Source organism: Monodon monoceros, unplaced genomic scaffold, assembly GCF_005190385.1.
Source record: "Monodon monoceros isolate NGI ecotype Baffin Bay Population unplaced genomic scaffold, NGI_Narwhal_1 Super_Scaffold_4, whole genome shotgun sequence".
Lineage (NCBI taxonomy): Eukaryota > Metazoa > Chordata > Mammalia > Artiodactyla > Monodontidae > Monodon > Monodon monoceros.
This window is the reverse complement of record NW_021703781.1, coordinates 60,061,753-60,085,430: the sequence shown is the minus strand read 5'-3', so window position 1 is coordinate 60,085,430 and position 23,678 is coordinate 60,061,753. Positions and strand designations below refer to the sequence as shown.

Below are 23,678 nucleotides of genomic sequence, written 5' to 3'. Positions count from 1 at the left end.
ACAAAATAATTTTAAAGGCAAGAAGAATAAAGAAGACAAATAGGGTCATATGGTGAAAGGTGTTAGAGTTGGTGAAAGGGAGGATACCTGAGGTTGCTGGTGGGAGGGGTTTTTCCCAGGAGAGACTGGAGGCTGAAAAGGAGCCGAGAAGGCTGTCATCTGGGACTTGGAGGTGTGCTAACATGGGAAGGAACACGGCATATTGAGGAACACAGGGAAGGACGGGGTCGTGGAGTGCAGGGCAGCCTAAGGGTCATAAGACAGGAGGGAAGGTCGGCACTGGATTGTGTGAGACTATGAAGGCCATGATATGAATCTGAATCTTATTCAAAATACAATGTGGAGCCTCCAGCAGATTTCAGGGGAGCGATGTGATCTGAGTATACCATGTGCTAAGACTCCCCAGGGCTGTGCTCTGAAACTCATCATCGTGCTAGGGCCAAGGCCATGCCAGCCAGCCAGTGACTGAGTGCGGCAGGAATACTAGGGCGAACCCATTCCTGGGACGTGGGGCTCCTCTGGCTGACTTTGGCTCGTGGACTTCCCATCAGCCTCGCTGAACCTTCCTCCCGCTCTTGCACTAAGTGTCATGTATGCATCAGGGTCTGGCGGTGCTTCAGGCTCCTCTGACTCCCTCCCCATATTCTCTTACAGACAAGAGAATTCTTTTATTTCTGCACAAAATCCTTGCTCTTATAATTCCATCTACTTCCTGGATGCCCAAGGTTAACTCAGGGGCTACTGTGCCAACTAACAAAACCCTTGAATTAAAGACCTGAAAATTCCTTTAAATGAAACTTCCATGCAAACAGAATTTAGCAGTAGAATGACTACAATGATGACTATAATTATATAATCATATAATAATTATTATGATGTAATGATAATGAAGGTATGTGCCCAACACAGTTGTACCAGAAGAAAGGAAATCAAAATATGGTGGGGGAGGTTATTCAGTCAGTAAATGCTTGAACTAGAGCTTGAATGTTGTGTGCATAGAAGGTAAGAAGGATGGGGCATTCTAGGCAAGGGGCAGTGTGTGCAAAAAGGCCCAGAGACATAAACCTGCGATGCTGTCAGGGCACTTCAGGTGTGCACAGTGTCCAGGAGTGCAGGGGCTAGAACTGGGAACAATGCACAAGGCTGTGGAGCTAAGCATGGGCCACAGACCAGGGCTTTGGTCTGGAAAAGGAGCTGAGAGGTAAGAGGGATGGGATATTGAACTTGCCTTGTAGTAAGGTCTCTCTGTTGAGTATGAAGGAAAAGGACCCTCCATTAGGGCTTTGCATAAAATATAAAGTACAACAGGCTTCTTGAGAGACCTATCTGACTTATAGTAATCCCCCTACTGTTGTATTTCCAGAGGAATTCCGATCTCTTCACCTGGCCTTTTCTCCAAACCTGGACGACTACAACCCGGACATCCCTGAGTGGAGGAGAGACATCAGCCGAGTCATCAAAAAGTCCCTGGTGGAGGTGAGTGCAAACAGCTCCTCTGGCCCAGACCCTTTTCCTCTCTGTCTTTACCGAGCTTCATGGAGAGGGGACCCTTGCTCAAATAAATGGCAGGAAAGAGCCGGAGGCCAGGGGAAGTGGGTATCATCTGTCTGATACCTGCAAAGCTGAGCCCCATATGTGCAGACACGTCACAGGTGCTATGGGGGGAAATGAAATTGAGTAATCAGGGGGTCCTTACCCCTTGTGAAACGCTTGTTCTGCTTAGAGACGACGACCCTGGAAATATGTGACAGTCACGTGGCAGAGTTCATGATTAGCCATTGGTACATGTAAAAATCAGCTCCTGGGCATCGTACTGGCACAGCATGGATACAATTGGTCAGAGCAGCTGGGTTCCAGCTTCACGAATGTCCAGTGCAACAGCACAGTGAACACTCAGCACACGAGGGTAGTCATCTCACTATGTCCCAGTTCTTTTAACGGCATTTCTCTCCCACGACAGCCCGAAGAGGAAAGTATTATTGGGAGTTCCCTGGTGGTCTGATGGTTAGGATTCAGCGCTTTCACTTACATGGCCCAGGTTCGTTTCCTGGTTGGGGAACTGAGATCCTGCAAGCCATGCAGCACGGCCAAAAAAAAAAAGGGGGGGGGGACCTAAAAGATGCTTAAAAAAAGAGAAAGTATTATTGTCTTCATTTGCAGATTAGGCAGTTGAGGTGCAGAGAAGTTAAATAACTTGTCTAAAGCCTCACAGCTAATAAGTGACAGAGCTACAAAACTGAAGTGAAGGATGTGAATCCCGTGTCTGGGTTTTCACACGTGAAGCACAGCCCCATCCAGTTCCTGGGAGAGTAACAAGGTGGTGTGGTTCATCCCTCTCCGAGCAAAGGTCACCTACAATTTGACAGGACACCCTCTTCTAGGCACATTCCCCCCTGCATACTCCACTTCCATGAACAGTCAGAGGAATGGGATATCTGCTCGCGGAGCTGCTTGGATTTATTGCACAAACCCAGAAAATCAGAGATGACTTTTCCCTAAAGTCTATTCTTAGCACGAAAGAAAAGTCAATTTAGGATTAGTTATACATTCTTTCCTGCACCCAACACATGCTGTCTCATGACCCAAAGGGATAAGGAGAGACAAAGGCATTCAGGTAACCCCTGCTCAGAAAACAGATCTCGCATCCAGCCTTTTGGCAAAGAGCTGGCCTTCTCCGTATTCATACCATTATCTTTGTTGATATTTATTTAGCACTTACAATATTCCAGAAACTCTTCTCAGTGTTTTGCATTTTTAAACACATTTAATCACAAAACCCCTAGCTTATGATGTAGATAGAATAATTATTCCCACTTTACAAGTGAGAAAACTGAATTTAGAGGCAGATAACTTGCCCAATGCTGTATAGTTTAAAATCAGGCTCTGGAGTCAGACCATCAAGGTTTGAATCTTGATTACCACTCCACTCTGCTGCTATCCTTTGTCTTGTTACATAGAGAGACAGGAATGATGGAATAGTGGGGTGGAGAAGAGTTATCTTCTGTGCCTCTGGGTAAATGCCATCTCACCTTTATCTTTCTTAATGACTCTCAGCATCCATGATGTTATCGGTGGCTAAACATTATGGCCACCAGGGGCTGCAGCTACCAGACCACAGGCCCAACTGGAACAGGCCCTTTTGCCTTTGGAGCTGTTTGTCCCTGGTGTGACAACTGGTTTCTCTCCTCTGCTGTCCAAGAGAGATGACTTACACCCTTCAGTGAACCCACAGCTCACCTCCTTCAGTCTACGGCATTCTAGAGATCCATGTCCCTGTAGATCTCCGAGGCAGCTATCCAACACCCCCAGGTGATTTATCAACCAGGCATTAGCTCAGCAGTGATGTTTTCCAGGCTGATTTCTCTTCCCATTAATTGTCTAGGGATCAGATGCCCCGAGCCTCCACCTTTCCACCAGCTGTCCAGTAGGCTAGAAATGACTGTTCATTAATATTTCTAGGCCACTGCATAGCATAATCAGCTAAATGGAGAACAAACAGTTTGGCTCAACATCCCTCAGGATAAGGGGTGATGGAGTGGAGGGAGCTTTAAAGGCTCCTTTGTTACCCACTCCTAAGAGGCAGCTGAGCCAGCCCTGGTTCCTAGCGCCCCACCCTATCTTTGAGATCAGTAATTACACTTGGCCACTTCTTTAAGTTCTGAAGTACCCTATTGCCAAGTGTCCCCTAATAAGCTCTATAAGAGGTACAGCCGGCAGTCAACTTATTTATAGTTTTCTTCCTATTCATTCTGTAACAGAATTTGATATAAAATCAACTGCGTTTTCCTCATTGGTTGGGATTTTTCTTTTGACATTTTGCAATGGAATCTTTAATTGAATGTCATTCAGTAAACAGTTTTGTTGATAACGAGGATAGTTTAGACATAAGCTTTGAGTTTAAGATCTAGGACGGGGCTTCCCTGGTGGCGCAGTGGTTGAGAGTCCGCTTGCCAATGCAGGAGACACGGGTTTGTGCCCCGGTCCGGGAAGATCCCACATGCCGCGGAGTGGCTGGACCCGTGAGCCATGGCCACTGAGCCTACGCGTCCGGAGCCTGTGCCCCACAACGGGAGAGGCCACAACAGTGAGAGGCCCGCGTACCACAAAAAAAAAAAAAAAAAAAAATCTAGGACGGCCATAAAACAGTATGATATCAGCCAGGATAGGAGCTGCTTTGTGATAAGTGTCAGGAGAAGGAAGGCAGGAGAGCGCTGGTTCAGGACAGAGGCATTATGGTCTGACCAAGGTTCCAAACTAAGTGTCACCACTCACTACCTAGATGACCCTGAGCCAATGTTGAACTTTCCTCCATCTACTGTCTGTCCTGTAGCAGAAATAGGGATGCCCCTCCCAGATCCCCATTCAGGGAAAGACTGTTATCTTAGCTGCTGGGAGTGCTGTGGGCAGAGGCTTCAGCGGCCTTCCCCATGTCATGTCCCTTTTGGAGTGGCTCATGTCCAATGACGTGGTTGTATAAAGGCCTGGCCACTCAGCTCAACCTCAGACAAATCTGAAGGGCCATTCTCACTCCTTACAGGATCTTCTGAGGCTGTTGTTGGCCTTTATCACAGCTCAGCTTCTCCCTCTGTCCATTCCTGCTTCCTGGCCTTCGCTCCTATAGATGTTGATTCCAAGAATGTCCCCTAATAAACACCCTACGCACTAAACTCAGAGCCAGCTTCCTGAAGACTCCCAACCCGTGATCTGTCTTCACCTGTACAGAGAGGCATAATAACACCTGCTCCAAAGAGTCGCTGTGGGGTGTCGCATTACATTATATTAAGAAGTTGCTTAGCACAATGCCAGACACATGGTAAGGACCCAATAAATGGAATTTCCTGCTACTTTGAAAAAAATATAAATGTAGATTTCAGAAACCAACAATCATCTAATTGGGAAATCATGAAAAATACTCTGAAATAAGTGAACTTTACGAGGGCTCATGAAGGAGAAGTAATGTTCTAGCAGCAAATGTATAGAAAAGACATTCTGGGGGAGATGGCATGCACAAAAACATTTGCAAGAAAAGGCTGGAATACTGAGAAATTGTACATGAGTCTATTTGGCTAAGCGTAAGATGACATTATGAGTTGTGGGTAATTAGTTTAGGAAGGAAAGGTGGGACCATATTGCAGGCTTTGAATATATATTTAACCCAGTTGGCAGTGGAAATTTGTGCATGAATTTGGACATGGAAACACAATCTGCGTTGGACTGTAGGAAGATAAATCTGGAAGTAGTAGCCTGTCTCCTGGAGATGCGAAGGCTGTTGTAAAACTTGAAGGGAGAAAGTGTAAAGGCTGAATTGAGATATTAACGGGGGGGCATTTAAACAGGAAGGAACCAATAGGATCGTTCGTGTGGAGGGTGACTTGTCAAGATCTCATAGACTGATTAGATAGGACATGGAAAGGAGAGTGTGGTGCTGGAGATGAGATAGGCCTCCCAGCTAGGGTATCTGGGAAAGGAGTGGCTCCGGTCATCCACGCGCAGAATGAAGATTTCCAGGGTGAATATGAGAAGTTCTCATAAAACAACCAAATGACGTTCTGACTTGGCCGCTGGAGAGAGAAGCCAGGATTGTAGCCGTGGATTCTAGAACCATCTAGAGAGTGGGCTCAGGAAAGAGGAAGTTCTTGAGTGAGTGATATCTATGATTTTAATAGAAGATTCCGTACAGCAGAGTGAAGGGCTGAGAATGCTTCCTGGAACGGGCTGGTCATCAGGGTCTGACGCTGTGGAGAACTCAGCAGACGCCTGGGGGCTGTGGTCTGGGGTTAGGTTAGGTGATGGAGGTATGCCTGGTCAGTCTGGAGAATAAGTCTAATGCTTCGAGGAAGAAGGAAGCTAGGTTAGAAAGTGTTAAGGCATGAGGGGCAGAAGATAAAGCTCAGTAAGTGACGGCCTTCTCACTGGCAAGGTCCACTTACTTATACAAGACAGGTACTGCTATTATTCCCACTTTTTAACTGGAGGAGATGCAAAGTGTTTCAGGTCTCACGGGGATGGAACTGGGATCAGACCTCAGAGTCTGACTTGTATCCAGTGGTGTCTCTCACATCCCTCCCCAACTGGTGCACCCAGGACCCTACTTTCCCACCCTACCTCCACACCTTTGTGTCTTCTTCCCCCCCCAACTCTCTGCTGAACACTTGGTCCCTTTTCATCAGCTTTCCTGCAGGACTCACATGCGCCTCTGTGTCTCTCCCTCAGGCCACCGCGGTTCCGGGCCAGCACATCTTGGTGGCGGTGCTCCCTGGCTTACCCACCGCTGCTGAGCTCTTTGTCTTGCCGTATCAGGATCCCACAGGAGAAAACAAAAGGTCAGCCGAGGACCTGGAGCAGGTGAGTCCTCAGGTGACATTTCAGCTTCTCCCAGCAGTCTGAGCCACAACCTTGCTAGTGTCTGACCATGACAGCAGCTCTGGGGGATCTCCACTTGGGAGCAAGGGTGCCAGCTGCCTGTGGAGTCTTCCACTTTCCTGTCCTCTGTTGAGGAACATAATCTGGTAATTTAACTACAGCTTCACCAAAAACTATGTGCAAGAGTGTGTATTGTCAGCAGTGGCTAAATCACTCAGAGTATATCCCACGCTGTGGGATACTCTACAGTGTTTACGATGAATGAGATAAATCTTTGTGTACTGATGTGACAAACTGTCCAAGATATTAGGTGGGGGAAAGAAGCAAGAGGCTACACAAGACATAGAAGTCAAATCCATTTATATCTTACCTCACACACTTACATCATAGGAGTACCATGAGAATCAAATGATGTATCTTTTCAAAAAGGTACAACTTTCATATAAATCATGAATCACCACCATACTAAGATGACCTGATTTGAGCTTATAATAAATGAGTGATATTGGCTCCAAGCACCTCTCCTGGCTACGTGGGGTCTACTCTCTCCTCATCTCCACCACCTCTGAAGTATTAGGGTGTCTGTGTGTGTCTGTGTCTGTTTCTCTCTCTTCTGCTCCCTTAGGTCTTTTTTCCTCCCTCCCTTCCTTTTAACTTCAAAAGACTATCCAGTGTCTATAGTGAAGATTATTACTATAATGATGTTATCGTTGTTCTTATTCTTCACCCATTCAGTTAAAATTATCAGTCTTGGTCTGGTTCTCCTGTTAAAAACTCCATGATTTTGGTTTCTCAATTCTTTCTGGCAGATAGATTAAAAATAGGATTCCTGGGGCTTCCCTGGTGGCGCAGTGGTTAAGAGTCCGCCTGCCGATGCAGGGGACATGGGTTCATGAGCCGGTCCGGGAAGATCCCACATGCCGTGGAGCCTCTGGACCCATGAGCCATGGCCGCTGAGCCTGCGTGTCCGGAGCCTGTGCTCCGCAACGGGAGAAGCCACAACAGTGAGAGGCCTGCGTACCGCCACAAAAAAAAAAAAAAAAAAAAAAAAAAAAAATAGGATTCCTCTCAGACACTAAGTAAATATTGGCTTTCTCCCTTCCAGTACTTGGAGCTTTTCAATTTACTTAGAATAAATCTATAATCTAGTCCCATAATCTCTAGTCTCCAAGATGGTTTGAGAACCTCCTATAATAGCCTTATTAACAACCCCAAATTATAGGCTGGCCTACCTGTGGGCACACCCGCCTTTTAACTGAGGCTTTTTCACTTGGCAAAAGACTCACCTCTCTATTGTTTTCCATGTGCAAGTAATTGAATAACTGGGCTGTCAAGGAAAGCCCCACTGAACCCCATCTCCTAGTGAACTGTAGTTAGAGGTCGGGCAGCAGGGAACCCACCAGACCTACATCTGACTTTGCTCAGCCCTAGCTCTAGACTTCCCACTGTATTTGACAAATTATTCTCTGCACCTGCAATTCGGTGGGAGAAAGAATGGATTATGTCTTATCACCACACTGCTCATGAGACCTAGAGGGGAGGTAGATTGCTATCCAAGGCATGCAGGTAGGGATGCTTATAATTATTCCTCCTCTGGAAATCTTATGGATTGTGCATGAAATCCAGAATATAGTCTTCTCGATATGGGAGAGTCCAGATTTAAAGCCAGTTAATTTCCCAGTTACCACATCATCTGTGCATCCCTATTTCTCATACTTTTCATTTTTTCTCTAAAATATATTTTCTAGATGTTTCCTTGAGAGGAAATGTGGGAAGAAGAAGGGTGTGTTCTCTGAAACTTGGTTTACTTGAGTATCTTGCTTTAACTGTCTATTTTCCCTAGAGTTCTTCTTGTTCTTTATTCGGTCTTGTCTGCGTGGCTCCTCCAGGGATACTCTCGGAGACCTGAGTAATTGTCCCTGAGGCAGCCTGGTATCAGATATTGATGAGCCATTTAATTGGAGATGTAAAGGCAGCCGGCTTGGCTTGTGTGAAAGCTGTGGGACTTAACATTTGGTACACATGTAGGGAGTCCAGACATCTTATTAGAAAGACCACAGGTTTGGAGAAACATAAACCAGGTTTCTAGCTTCAGCTCTTATATTCATTGTGTATATCCTATAGAGGACAAATATTCAGAAAAGTTAAGTAATTCAGCCCAAATCACATAATCTATAATACCCATCTCAGAGGGTGTTTGAGAGGTCATTAAAGAAATGATACAGCAAAGCCCTTGACCTATAGTAGATACTTAGTAAGTGGTAAATAGATGGTGGTTACATTTATGGACATTTTGTGATAGGAGGAGAGTATATGAGAAATGCAAAAAAAAAAAAAAAAAAAAAGAAAAGTAAGAGTATTAAAGACTAGTATCGTCCAGGACATGTATTGGAAGAAAGAGGATGGTGACAATAAGGAGAAAAAGATTAATGAATGAAATTGCACAAGAGAACAAGGACAACAGGAAACAGAAAGAACATGCATGAGTGAGTAAACTGGAGGGAGGATGACTCATCTAAGTTATCATGCAGATGGATGGCATTAAGGGAAAACAGTACCAAGTGAGAGATTGTAACTCTGGTTAAGGGAATTGCCAGTGTAGCAGCCTTACCCAGGACTCAAACTAAATACAGTGACCAAACAAATGCCAAACCAAGTACATAAGAAATCAGTGTCTTGTGGAGAGTATCATTACCCCGATTAATAAGTGCAGTTATGAAATCAACATACAAATTAAGCCTTGTGTCGAGAACCAACAAAATAGGGGCTGCCCACAGGAATCCTACAGGTTTTGTCCTAAGAGGGGTCCTTTAATCTTTCTCTCTGACTCAGTCACTCTAAAATGAAGAACTTCAGGCCCCAACAGGGAGCTGTGAATTGCCTGAGGAGACACAACTCTTCAAGGAAAATGAGTTTCTGCTTCTGTTTCTGCAACTAACTCTCAAGCCTAGCAGTCCCCTTGCTCTGCCATGCTGCAGATGTGTCTTCGGGTACCACTTGACTTCTGCGGGCCCCCCAAGATACCAAGCCTGTTGTACCAGGAAATGAACAAGAGATGTTTTGCTTTGGGTTTTTGCAGGGTTTTTTTCCTGACGCAGTGAACATATATTCTATTCAAACAAATTTAAGGGGAAAAGGTGAAGTCATGAGCTTCTTTAGTTGGGAAGTCCAAGGATACAGTTCAGGCGTGGATGAACTCAGAGAGGAAGTGTCACCAGGTTACTCCCCTGTCTTCCTCTCTCCCTCTTTCTCCATCTCTTTTCGTTGCTACCACATGGGAAGTCTGCCTGAGAATGAAGCCAACACATAGGAAGACAAGAATGACCACAGGAAGCCCCAGTCTTTTATTTAGTCATCTTATCAGCCCCATTCAAAAGACATTGCCTCTCCCCTGAGTGCACCCCAAGAGCCCAGGGTGATAATTCTCACTGACTCAACTTGGCTGAAGTGGGCATGTCTTAACTAGCCTGGTAATCAGAAGACTAGAGCTCCATTAGTGACAACTCAATGTGTTATACCCTCCCTGGATCAGGAGTTTAGGGAGCCCTTCCTAAACCAAATGGGCAAAGAATACATAAGGATATGGTTCCTTAAAGAAGAATGTGGGGGAAGGAGAAGGAACGGGAGGCAGGCAAAAGCAACTGACTTCCTCTGTCATAAATTACATAGAAATTTCAACTGAATGCAAAATAAAACCAAACAACAGAAAGGACCCCCCTCCTTTAAAGGCTGCACTCCGAATCCCAGATGGAACTTGGGAAGAGCTGACTTTATCCCCCCTGTTAATACTCTGGCCCCTTTCTTGTAAAGATACTGCACAGAACTCCCAGCAGGGGAATGAGTGGGACCCTGGCCAGATGGACCCTGAAGACTGTGAGGGCAGGGCCCCAGCAAAGGGCTCTGCGCTCTCCTCCCTCAGTTTCCTCTAATAATGTTCCCAGGGGAGGAGAGATGCTGGCTTAGTTGGAGCCAGCTTGTCTGTGAAATAAATTGAAAATTCCTCACAGTGAGAAGTACTTGACCTTGTTATCCGGATAACGTTGGGCTGGGTTAATCAAGTGACCTCTGTCTGGGAGGGTTCCACCACTCTTTACTTCACATCTCCAGAGAGTGAGAAAAGTCTCACTTGCCCTTAGCTGGCCTCATCAGGGATAGGGCTACCCTGAAGCCAGCTGCTCAGGTGTGGAGCAAACCATACCCCCTCTACCACTGTACTCCCAGGCATCTCTCTGAGTCCTCATATTTGTATCTACCTCTCCTGGAAGGAGGAAGGACCATCATGCTCTGGGTGTGATGCTGTGCTGGGGAGATAGGGAGCCTACGTGGTGTTGTCTTGCTGAATCCTTAAAGGGCATGAGCGCATTTAAAAGGAGCAAAAAGACTAAGGACAAAATGTCAACCACCAACAAGGAATTTCCTCTTCGGTTGTTTGTGTTACCATGTACATTTGACAGATGCAGAATCCAAAAGACAGGGAAAGGAAAGGTGCCTCTGGAAATGGAGCAGTCTATTGGCAACATTTCTAGAAATTAAAGATTCATTATGAGATGTAATAAGTCATCTCAGACTATTTTCTTTATACTCAGTCTGCCCTGTTCAGATTTTTTAAAGCGAGGAACTGAAGAAATATTTTGGAGTTCACAAGGAAGGTCACTAAAACAGGAAACTGTAATTGAAAGAATAGGTAAGAGTTGAGCCAAAGGAATATGGCAAAAGGAGAAAAAGAGAAGCTTAGAGCTAGTGTTGGAGAATCCAAGGGAAAGGAGTGAATATGGACAAATTATTTCTTCATTATGTCATCCAGGAAAAACTTCTTAGGCACTTTAATCAAGATGATTCTGTCATGCTAACAAAACAGAGAATTGTTAAATAGAATTCATGTTTGGCTCCATTGCTTACTCCAAGTTTTAGTCCAGAAATCATGCTATATGAATTGAGAAAGATCTTTCTCTGTTGATTGCAAAAGTAATATCATTCAACTACTCTTTGAGGGGGCCTTCATAACTTAACATGATCAGGACTGACTGACTGGGTCAGTTGCAAGGTCATCCCAAGCAAGTCTCCCTCTAAACATGGCACCAGAATGCTATTTATGTTCAGTAGGGTTTGCATCCCTCCTCCCAACTTCAGAGATAAGCATTAGTTGTTTGTCCCAATGTAGCTTTGCCATGGATAAATCTGCCAAAGCCCATTTTGAATCTGTAGTTTCACTTTGTACCACTTCTTTGGGTTTCATGTTTCATAAATTACCAACTTTTGTGTTGTCCTTAAACTTCTCTTTCTTCGTGTTTCAATGTTTGACACCCCATTCTAATGATCTGAGAGTCTGTTTTCCTCTACTGGTCTCATTAAACATTGTTTAGATGTTGAATGTGTTCTTCGCATGGTAACCATCCCTTCTGTTGACTAAACATCTCTAGCTCACCACTTCTGGGTACCAGTAGGGTTGTACCCATGAGTCTCTTCTGTAGACAGAGCCATGTAACTAATTCTGGCCAATGAGGTGGGAGCAGAAGTGATAAGCGTCACTTCCAAGCTGAAGTATTCAAATGCCAGTTAGAGAACCTTAAGAATGCTTTTTCCCTCCTATGGTGTTGTGTACATTTGAGGGGGCTGATCTACCAGCCTTTGTCTCTGTGTGACTGTAATGAGCCCAGCATCATTGCCTACCTGCAGTGGATATGGAGTGTAAGAAGAAATATACTTCCTTTGTTTCAAGTCCCCAAAATTTTAGCATTGTTACCTCAGCCTGACCTAACCTATTCTGATTACCACACTTAAACATCATACTTTGTGAAGAAGATGAGGAAGAGAATTGGTATTTTCCCCCTACCAGGTCCCTTCCACTACACCCTTTTGATGGTGTCTTTCCAAGTATTTTTATTGAGTTCCCACTGTCTTTTTAAGTGGTAGTTTAAACGAAGAGTGGATTGCATTTGAATCATAGGCATATTCCACCAAATAGGCAGATACTAAGAATAATATGTTGTTTCTTTGGTCATGATTAGAGAACAGAAAATGGAGAGCAGCAGAAGAGGGATGCTAGTGCAAAGGATAAATGAAATTTGCTAAGACTACACACTTTGGACAGAAAAAGAAAAATGAATAGATTCAACTTGCTTTAGGAGGACCGATCTCCCAGCAATTACACATTATTTCACTTGAGTCTTTATCATGCAAACTTGCGTGCTTTCCATTTAGGCTGTCACCACACTGTTCTATAGTCGCAGTTTATTCTGCTCCTTTCATAGCCAAAGACTCTCCTAAACATTATAAATTAACTGGTGAACAGAGTGTGGCAATCCTGAGGCTGAGGTTAGGAATTGCCTGTAGCTCATATTGGTCAACTGACACAGGACTGGTGCTTTAAGTTGTGCGCTTCACAGTTGGATGAGAGATAGAAGCATAATTAATGAAATGCTGCAATTTTTTATCTCCTAAATCTGCTCAGCTGGACCTCCTTCCAAATACCTTTTGCGTCTTTGTCAGCTGGCTCAAGGAAAATGTTTTTCATGGAAATGTCCTAAGATTAGGAGTCGAGCAAAACTGAATTCTCGTCTCAATTCTTCAAATATTAACTGGGTAAACTTAGTAATGTCCTTTAAGCTCCATGTTCCTTTCAATGGAGGTAGCAACACTAAAACCTGAGATATGTTGTGTTAGAAAAAAATAGTAAGAAATATGCAACTTTGCCCATACAGAGTGTTCAATGCATAGATAATATATGTACAAATGCATATAACAACTCATGAACTGATGAAAACAATACAGAATAAACATTTCTGCAGATGGGGTGGAAAACATTTAAAGTAATGTCAAAATCTGTCAACAGTTTCATACTCATTTGAGTAGAGAAATATGTGGTTCTAACTGAGATTATTCTTGTAAGCAGTGTAAATTTTATTTAGTTTTGTTTCTGCGCATAAGTTCTTTCCCACAAAGTATTGAAGAAACATCCTCAGGGAAAAGAAAGAAGTATCACTTCAGCTGGTTGAAAGAAAGAAGCCTTTCTCATGCAAATACATAGTCCCCTTTTGTCTACGTGATGGACTCTGCAAAACAGGATACTTCCTTAATTACTTCTGATAAGTTTTTCCTATTTGAGTTAAAATATATTTTTCTCCAAATATAAGTATGTATGTACGTGCACACATGTATGCGTATGTATATAAGCATATGAATTTCATGCATACTTAATTATATATATTTCACACATATATACACACATTTCTGTGTGTATATGTTTATTTCATAGCCAAAACCTTTCTGATAACCTCTACTAAAAAATCCACTGTCGGGCTTCCGTGGTGGCGCAGTGGTTGAGAGTCCGCCTGCCGATGCAGGGGACGCGGGTTCGTGCCCCGGTCCGGGAAGATCCCACATGCCGCGGAGCGGCTGGGCACGTGAGCCATGGCCGCTGAGCCTGCGCGCCCGGAGCCTGTGCTCCGCAATGGGTTAGGCCACGGCAGTGAGAGGCCCGCGTACAGGGAAAAAAAAAAAAAAAAAAATCCACTGTCAGATTCTTAGAAAGGCCTTGCCAATTGAATGATAAGAATAAGATAGAATAGGAACTTGTACATTGTAATACTTTACAGGACACAAAGGAAAACCATTCTACACAGTCCGTGTTAGAAATCCACTCTTCCTGTAAACCTGGAACATTTTGGAAGCTTCTCAGTACCCAGGAGAAAGAGTAGCTTATAGAGAGAGAATAAAGTTGTTTTCAGCATAAGTTTATCACAACCTTGTTCTTCTGCGTGGTTTGCCAAGTGGAAACATTTGAGAGGCTGAACTTGAACTGGATCCCAGGTGCTCAACCACGGGTCACTGACAGTCATCCCAAGTTCCTGTTAAGCAAAGAAGTTCATCTTCAGGGCAGTTCAGTTCCATTACTGGACAGGGGCCTCTGCAGGAGACTCTGTGCTTGAAAACAAAGCCATCAGGCCCTGCTTCATTGATTAAAGGACCAAAGCTGTCATTTTGGCAACTCAGTAGACTAAGTGAAACTTAATAAATATAAAAGGAAAAATAATTTAAGAATTTAACTAGCAGAACGATGTTCAGAAAGCATCTAACCAGACTTAAATGGCATATAAATAAAATACTACACTGTGATTAGAATGTTAAAAATGAGGCAAAGAGACCAGATAATAGGAGTGTGGTTTTGTCTGATAGCTTTCCACAAATGACTCGAAAGGGTGAATGAAACAGAGCAAATTGAGCTGGTTTTCTACTTTAAACACGTGAACAGCGTTTTACCTTGTCTAGAAAACCTTACCTTATGCTGTTACTACCCAAAACAAGGTCCTTTGTCCCTTGCTGGGGTTATTTCATGGCCCAGAACTCCATCCGTCTACCCAGTACACGTGTGTCAGCCTAAGGAGTGGTTTTAGGTTCATAAGCACGAAACAAGAGTCAGCCAATGCATTAAGTTGTGATTTACACTTTGTTGCAAATGTATAATTTACTATTTTAGCAGAACAATATTTATCATCAATAAATATCCATGAAATATCCATTCTGGGAAAGCCACAGGGTATGTTTTGGGGAAGAGAAGGGAAGCAAAGAAAGGAATAAGGTAGAGTCCACTATCAAGGAGTAAAATAAATGGATATGAATCTCACCAGAATTTGTAAATCGTATATATTTACTTCTTTTAAATCCTTGTGTATAACAAATGCCCTCTCAGAAAACCAGGGGTGATTTCTCCAAGCTGGTAACAGGATAATTTTATAAGAGTAGAAATATCTGATTTACTAATAGTTTGTCCTATTTTGTAACAATTCGGATGTAAAGTCAAGTCATGCTTAGAAAATAATTCTGTCAGCATATTGTGGACTAAAAACTCAAAATCATATAAAAGTCATTCATATCATTCACAGATACAATATTGGGAAGCCTTGGTCAGTGCGGTGAATATTGCTCAGCACATTTGTATGTAGTTGGTGTGGCAGTTCGGGTGGCACTCACTCTGACACTTCTTCTTTCAGATATCACAACTGCTGATTCACAAGCTCAACCTGAACTCCGTGCACTTTGAGCTGAAGCCTGGAGTCCAAGTCCTTGTCCACGCGGCTCACTTAACAGCAGGTCAGTGTTCCTGTCCCTGGGTTCTGGCTAGTGGCTCTAGCAGAGGGGGTCCCAATTTGTTGTTTCAGCAAAACAAGTCTAAATGGTGCCACTGCTAATCAGAAATAGGGCATCAGTCTTTGGAGGTTCCCTTGCCGGGCATTTTTGCCTTAATGGGGACCCAAAAGGCAACAGAATAAGGTGATTTTCCCACTTAGTCCCTGGCAAAAACCATCAGTGAATCACTAAAAGACCCCTCAAATGATAGCATACTTCATCTTACAGAAATCTTGAAAATAAAGTTAACCTTACAAATAACTTTTTTCTGGTCTTTCTGCAAAACTTTATTTTTAAATCATTCATGTTACAAAGAATTTTCTTGCTTTCAGTCTTGGGATAAAATCGTACAATAGAAATAGCTGGGACTTAGGAGCTGTCCAGGGTCATAGCCAGAAGCTGAACCCCACGTTGGTCAGGATCTTACAAATGAATTCATATCATTGAACTTCTGTCTCTTCACCTGTAAAAGATGATGGGGAAAACCTTCTTCTTAAGGCTATATAGAAGTGTCAATAATAATTCAGGTTATCCCAAGTATATAGAAATAGATGTTATTGTTTTATATTAATAATAAATTAAATTAACACTATTTATTGAGCACTTATTTTTGCAGAGTACTGTATTGACGCTGCATAAAGGCCAGTAGGAGATGGTCTTTGCCCTCAAAAAACATATCACCTGGTTGTGGTGTTTCAAAGTTTGGTGGTAGCAGTGGTGGCAGTACTGTGGGATGGGGGAAATGGTCAATGCTGGGATCTCTGAACAAGTAAAATGCATAAATGCCTTTATAGAGAGACAATAGAACGTTTCTAAGCGCTTGGACTTTGCAGTTGTGTAGCCAGACTATTGGTTTCAGTCTTGCTCCATCACTTGCTTACTATGTGGACTTTGAGAGGAGACTTAACTAACTTCTCTGTTGCATCTATGACAATGGGATTGCGTGAGGATTAAGTTAATTTAGGTAATGCACTTAGAGAAGTGCCTGGTGCATAGTAAGGTATTATTTTTCTTTTTATTCTTTTTATTCCTAACAATCAGAGTTTTATAAGAAATTTAAAGTAGGGATAAATTGTACCCAGTCAAAATGACCCAGGGAAGCTTCATGGAGGAGGTAATCTTTGGGAAGGACCTTGAAAAGTGGAAAGGACTGAACTCAAGAGATTATTCCAAGTACTGAAGCACCAAGGAAGGAACACGAAAGCCTTGAGGGCTTTGGGATGCTGGATAAGTGGGAACAAAGATCAGGTGTTTCCAAGTCCATTCTCTGGTTTCCTGGAGGTGTGCCTAGGTCTAGAGGATGGCCAAACAGGTTGGCCATTGGCCTCTTTTCTGCTTGGATTCCATCTTTTTTCTTTATTAGGGTTTCATAAAATGTTTTTTCTTAAAAAAAAAAAAAAAGCACTGCTTTAAAAAATACAGATATTTGAAAGTCAGTGTCCTGAACATAGGATACGGAGGTGGGAGGGTGGAAATATGCCAGGCTGAGCCATTTGTACTTCCTTTGGTGGGCTCTGGGAAGCCGTGGAGACCTAGGAGCAGAGGTGTGATGGATTCAGTGTCACTTGAGAAAGGTGTCTCTTAAGAGGAAGGATTGAGTAGGGCTGATTAGCTATTCTGCAGCTTGTCCTCCTAATTCATCTGTCGAACAGACATTTACCGAGTTCCTGGCTACTCTGAGCCAAGAAATGTTCTCAGCATGGGATAAAGTCTCTGGCTCCATGAAGCTTCCATCATTGGGGAAAGCCAGGGAGGAAGTGCATTAACAAATGCCACCTTCTGAATGATGAAAAGGTCCTGAAGAAAACAAGAAAGTGTAAGAGAAAAGCAAACTATGAAGTACCTAGGAGGGCAGCCCTTAAGCCTGAGACCTGAACGAAGGCTGCCAACTTATCTCAGAGCATTTGATGATCAAGACTGGCTCTTTCCTACCAAGAAGGTTGGCCTTTGGTCTTTGGTGAATGGTGGTGACACGTGGCAGTTACACATTAGCTGGTTGAACTGGAAAACAAAGTCCAGAAACATCCCTTGTAGTCATGCTGATGGCCAAGCCACTGACAGATGTTGTCAAATGAGCAGAAAGTAACTACTTGAAATTGGTCGAAATAAGTTTACTGATTATTTCATCGAACTACACAGTCCAGCCTGTTGGTTGGCATCCTGAACTTCATCATCTTCTCCTACGACAGCTAAAGTGACTTGTTCCCTTTGAGTTTAGAGGTTAAAAACAGCTGTGCCTGATACTCCATACTGAACTCTGGGTTTGAGGGGATGTGGCCAACTAGTTCATCCCTTTACAGCGTACTCTGCTTCTAAAGGAATGCTATCTTCAGGCAGCGTATTTTGCTGTAGTGTAGCCTGATTTATTAGAAAACACTCCCCAGGGACTTTGTTAGAAAGGGGAGCATCATAGACCAAGATAGCCAGAGAACTAACCCCACTCTCAAATTCTGGAGGCAACTTGCATTTCATACCTTTTCTTCCCCATACCTCTCTCTCTTCCAACAGTTATTTAATATGCCTGGTTTTTATTTAACGGATGGTCACATCACACGCCAAAGGTGGTTCAGATTAGCTTCCTGAATTTGAATCTTATTTTAAGTGGTACTTAAGGATGCCTTCCTGTGATGACATCTGGTTTAGAGCTGGGATCCAGCTGAAAAATAAGGATAAAAAAAGTGGCTAATTAGCTGAAACTGATCTGGCCAGCGGCTTGGCCAGGGAAACTGATATAGCAAAGGCATCCATGAATCCATAGTTCCATGTGGGAAAGAAAGGCCATTCCTGATAACCACAAAAAATTAATCCCACCAGTGTAAGTTCCAGATGGCAAGGACAAATGCAAAGTTGGGAAGATCTGGAAAATTTATCCAATTAGTGTTCATACTTCATTTCACAGCTGGGAATTTGGGGAGCAGTACGCAGATCCCTGGGAGGAAGGGCTGGCAAAAGGGAGTGTGTTACTGGGAACACACTGAGATTTGAAGGAGAGACCTCTGCAGCATAGATATATACTATGCAGAGTTACCAAGGGAACAAAACAAAACTGCAATTTGAGGCAAAAGCCCAGACTTAGGCTGGGCCAATTTGGAGAGAGTGAGAAAATTCTTTGGCTCCCAAACATTGGGGCTGTCCCTGATTCTTCCCTGTTAGATCTGATAGTATCTCTCCTACATCTTTTGGCAGTGTAATTCGAAACCTGATCACCTGGCATTATTGAGCTTCCTAGGGTGCCTGGCTGGGTGACTGGAGTTAAATGTAGACTTATATGTGGATAATCAACTCCAGTTGGAAGAGTAAAGGAAGAGAATGCCAAGGGCTGACACAATAACTGAGCCTTGGAAACTTTCTCTGTATTGATTTTAGCCATATTTGTCATAATAGTGTTAGGACTGGCAGAATCTAAGGGTACAAAGTCACTGTCAGCCAGACTTGCATATGCAAAAGGCAAGGCTTGTGTTAAGGCTGGCACTCTTCAATGACTGTGATGAGGAAGTAAAATATAGGAGGGATCAGTTTCCCATTGGCGATTGTTCCTAAGTTATAGTTCTAACTGCCCAATTTTTTTTTTTTTTAACTATTAGGACAGGGTGGTAGACTATGAGGGAATTCTCCTTTCACTCATAGAAAACTTGGCACATTGGGTAGGGGATCAGTTGGATTGAGACATTGCTGCAGTTTCTTTGATTAAGTTGAAATTAACACATCATATTGGGATGGCTAGAAGAGAAGGAGAACGATACCTGGGGGAAAAAAGACACAGTGAGGAAGAGAATTTGACGCAGAACTTCCACCTCAGCTTCCTTTCCCTTCCTCTCAACCCCCCTGGCAGAAAATAAAAATAAACTACAATTTAAAAAAGGAAAAAAGGACCACTGCTTGTAACATTTCATGTTTCATAAGCAGGATTGCTAATACCTTTCCAGGGACCATTCCAGCACACTGCTGCATTCCATTAATTGCTTAGCAGATGTTCAGCAGCCTTCTTTTAAAAATATTTGAGCCAGAGTATGTTGCTGGTGGGAGAGGCAATGCATAATTTGGTTCATCTCCAAGGAAAAAGAACTGTCTCCTTTCAGGAATTTACTAGCCTTCTTTTGTTTTTCAAACTCAGTTCCCTGTTTGCTTTTATGGGAACACAAGGTAAGCATTTCCAGATATCTGGATGTCATTAGAGACTGGATTTCATTTCTTTCCCCCACATGTTCTATTAAGGAATTCATTAACTTGGTGCCTAAGTGGAGCTAAACATTGAACGCAGTCCTTGTTTTGTTTTTAGCTATTCCTTTGCTTCTCGGTTTCTGTGCAATTCCTCTTGAGGGCCTAATCACTCCTGACAGCTAGGTTTCTAAAACTCTCTTGTAGAAAGGAAAGATTTCAGACTGTATGGGAATAAGGAGAGGACGAAGAGCTGTTATCAAGAAGTTTGAGGGAGGGCCATACCCTGAGTGGCTCTCTTTGGCTTTTAGGACCTCATGGCAGCTGGCGCCGTGTTGAGCAAAGGGAGAAGCGCTCAATCAAGCTGGGGGCTGGACTGGCAATGCTGGTGATTTGACTGAAGTGTACCTTTGCTCGTGGTATTCCCAATTGGAATATTTCTCCCCCTTCTCTACTTTTCTCCATCTCTTCTGTCTCTGTATTTAAGGCTCAGCTCAGTGCCAACATTTGCATATAGCATCTTTCCGGAGATCTTTACCTGGATACCATCTATCCCTTGTCAGAACTCACGTGGACTTTTTTAAGCTGTATCTGTCTGATCATCATCATCACCTCTCCTATTTAATTTCCCGAGGATACAGTTCACCATATCTGTATAGTGTCTCCGTCATTGTACCTAGAAGAGAACTTGCCCATAGCATGTGCTCAATAAATACTGCTTTCATAAATAGATATATAATTAATTTATAACCTGTAGAGGTGCATTAAAAATTCCATCCCCCCCAGTTAACCTTTGGAGTCAGTGTGTTCAACTGTGAACCTGTCTCCATGTCATGTTACTTCTTACCATGAGTGAGTGGAGCCTTGCACTCATTTATTTATCCAGTAAGCATCCGAGGAAAACCCATCTCTGTGCTTTCTTTATGTCAGGTATCCTCTTAAGATGTAGGATAGTTGTTGATATACACATTGTGGGAAATGGGTGGGTGGAAGGAAAATTAGAACTCTGTGTCCCAGAACGAGAGGTCCTAAAGACAATGGGAGACGGACTGGCAAGAGGAATGTTCCTGAAAGAGAGGGAAGCAAGTTTACTTATTGGCCCTTATTTCACTTCTCAGATCTCTGATACCGTTTCCAGAGCAGCCTCACTTCATGACAGAGCTCAGGGTCTCACGCCTTAGATTACCCTATGCTTTACCTGATCAAACAAACCAGACCTTCTTCACATCATTTGTAACGTCTCCCTTGAGTTCTGTCTTATGCATGCTTTTACCCTGGCCTGCCTTTACTTATTTATTTATTTTCTCCTGTATTTTAAGAGCTGTGATATAGGGATGACTTAGGGAGAGTTTTTCCTGCAAGGCTCACAGGAAGGTTCAGAATCTGTTTGCAGAGCATTTGATCTCTGTAGGTACTTAACAGCAGAACAAACCTGAGCCCTTAAGAAAATATCCCTAAAATGCCACTAGTTTTCTCATTGCCCCTGGTAACTTGGAATTTACTCAAGGGCACAGTCCATTTCGGATGTATCATCTTACTTCTCACGTGACTCTGTGCCTCATTTTGCAGGGATTCCTTTAAAGCTATGGTTTGTCCAGGGATATGAAATGAACTAGGACCCTCATTCAGTGCACACTGGCTAGACCTGAGGCCCAAATACTAGTGGCCCCAATTCTAAATGAAGAGGATGAAAAACATTCCATGCAGAAAGTTCAATAAATGAACTATTCATATTGAATAGGAATTCACCCAAATGAGAGGAAATAAGCCTGCCAGGTTGAGGGGCGGTGCTGAGCAGAAGCACAGCAAAGTGACATCGTATGGTTTATACTTGGTTTGGGCATCTAGACACATACCCTCAAATATTCCTAATTGGTATATTAACTGAAAGTAAAATTATGAGCAGAGGAAAGAGAGAAGGATAAAATTCAGGGGAGTCAAATATGCCATTACTTGATATGTCATTTGTATCACGCACTTTGTTCCTCATCCATGCATGATGTGAGAAAACTCTCATTAATGCATGTTTAATATTGCAAAGTAGGATACACATGGAAAAGGAAAGAAGGGGCAAATGAAAGGATTTTCAAAGACAATAGGTTCGGACAACAGTCAGTAATCCTTTCTCTTTTCACAAAGTATTTACTCATTTTATAAGAATTTTTCAACCCAGGTAACAAGAGATGGTGATTTATTTGATAGAGTTGGAATCCCAGGAGGTGGAATCTCTTTTTTAGTTGCCAAAGAAGCTAAGTTTCATGGCCGTGTCGGGTTGGGTGCCGTAAAACATACAAGTGAAAAACCTTAAGAGGAAGCTAGGAATAGGGGATTGACACTCATGTGAGGAGACCAGGACGCCAGACTGCTTTAAACTGCGAGCTTTATTTTATCATCTTTTAGTAGATTGCCAGGTGAAGGGAATCTGCTGACAGGTAATAAATTAAAGACCTAATTGCTGAAACAAATCTTTCAAGCTACATCAAACTCTATATCTTTGTTCCTATGAGCGCGCATGATCAGGAGTAAATTCAGTGATTATACTTTGGAGTGGGGGTGTGGGGACAGGGAGAAGGGGGCTGGGGAGGAAGCAGCTTAAAAAATGTGTTGATTCAGGCTTCCCTGGTGGCGCAGTGGTTGCAGGTCCGCCTGCCGATGTAGGGGACACGGGTTCGTTCCCCGGTCCGGGAAGATCCCACATGCCGCGGAGCGGCTGGGCCCGTGAGCCATGGCCGCTGAGCCTGCGCGTCTGGAGCCTGTGCTCCGCAACGGGAGAGGCCGCAACAGTGAGAGGCCCGCGTACCACAAAAAAAAAAAAAAAAAAAAAGCGTTGATTCTTCTTTGGTAGAATAGATGATCGCAATAAGAATAGAAATTAAAGACTGAGCAAGCAAGGGACAACACTACATCTTATTTGAGGACACAGACCCTAACTAGATGGATTCATACTAAATGACAAACAACAGCACTTAGAAATTTTTTGCATTTCTCAGGGGTTATTTATTGGGTAAATCAACCAAAACTTGGCTGCTGAGCCTTCTACACAGAGACTGGAAGAGCTGGTGCTGACTGGGTCCCTCAAAATATTTGGGATAAATGTCAGCCTGTTCTGTGGTTGGAAAATCTCTTTATAACCCAGGGTAGGCAATCCCTGCTATAAAGCAGTTGTTCTTAAATTTGACTGTACGTCAAATTACCGAGGATACTTCATAAAAGTAGAGATTCTTCAGGCCTCACTGCACATCCCTGGAATCAGAATCCCAGGGAGAGATATCCACGAATCTGCGTTTGTAACAAGTTCCCCAAGGGATGCTTATGCAGCCAGGCCTTTCACCAGTCTCAACCACTGCTCTTAAAGAGCATTCCACAGACAGAAATCCATCTGCATAACAAGGAAAGGTGCTGAGCTATCTCCAGCAATAAATCTGATTTACAACTCAGGGCATCCACTAAAACAGAGACATGCACTAAAAGGGAAGAACCCTTGATATTTAGAGTAGGAGGAAATTAGTAATAAACATTAAAATCTAATTCCTCCGATATTTGGAGCTTACTTAATTGGCAGAATGGGTGGATGACAGCGGGAGTAGGGAAAAAATGAAGCCTGTCTCTGAATGTGGGATATACTGTATCCATAATCTAGATGAATGGCAAAGGCCAGCCAAGAGCTGTGGCCGTGAAGCAGTTGAAAAATGATTAAAGTGTGAACCAGAATGTTAGTGGCAGATGTAATTGAATAGCCATGAGTTCTATGAAAGTTAAACAAATGATATTATCTCGATGTTATTAATGTGCTACAGTGAGCAGAAAATGATACATCCGCATCTCACTGTTATTTCTGCACATATTAGAGAATCGGGGTGTTCTTCTACTCTTAGCTTTCCAGTGGGGTCACTGCTCTTCTGGAGTTTTGGATACTGATGATAAAAAATTTGAAACGTTAATACTTCTCAAAGGAAGAGCCTCAAATCTCAGGTTGAATTTAAAACATTTTTAACAGCCAGTAACTGCTCTTAACCCCTCATGTGTGTCTA

General features: G+C 43.1%; 1 protein-coding gene across 10 annotated transcripts in view; it reads left to right on the top strand.

The window, feature by feature from the left end:
• SORCS1 (sortilin related VPS10 domain containing receptor 1) overlaps positions 1–23,678 on the top strand; it is a 560,723-nt gene that overhangs the window by 524,290 nt on the left and 12,755 nt on the right. For all 10 annotated transcript variants that reach the window (XM_029244670.1, XM_029244678.1, XM_029244671.1 and 7 more), the window contains 3 exons: positions 1,364–1,476; positions 6,214–6,345; positions 15,354–15,453. In XM_029244670.1, coding sequence (XP_029100503.1) covers positions 1,364–1,476; positions 6,214–6,345; positions 15,354–15,453 — 345 coding nt within the window. The remainder of the gene's footprint in view (positions 1–1,363; positions 1,477–6,213; positions 6,346–15,353; positions 15,454–23,678) is intronic.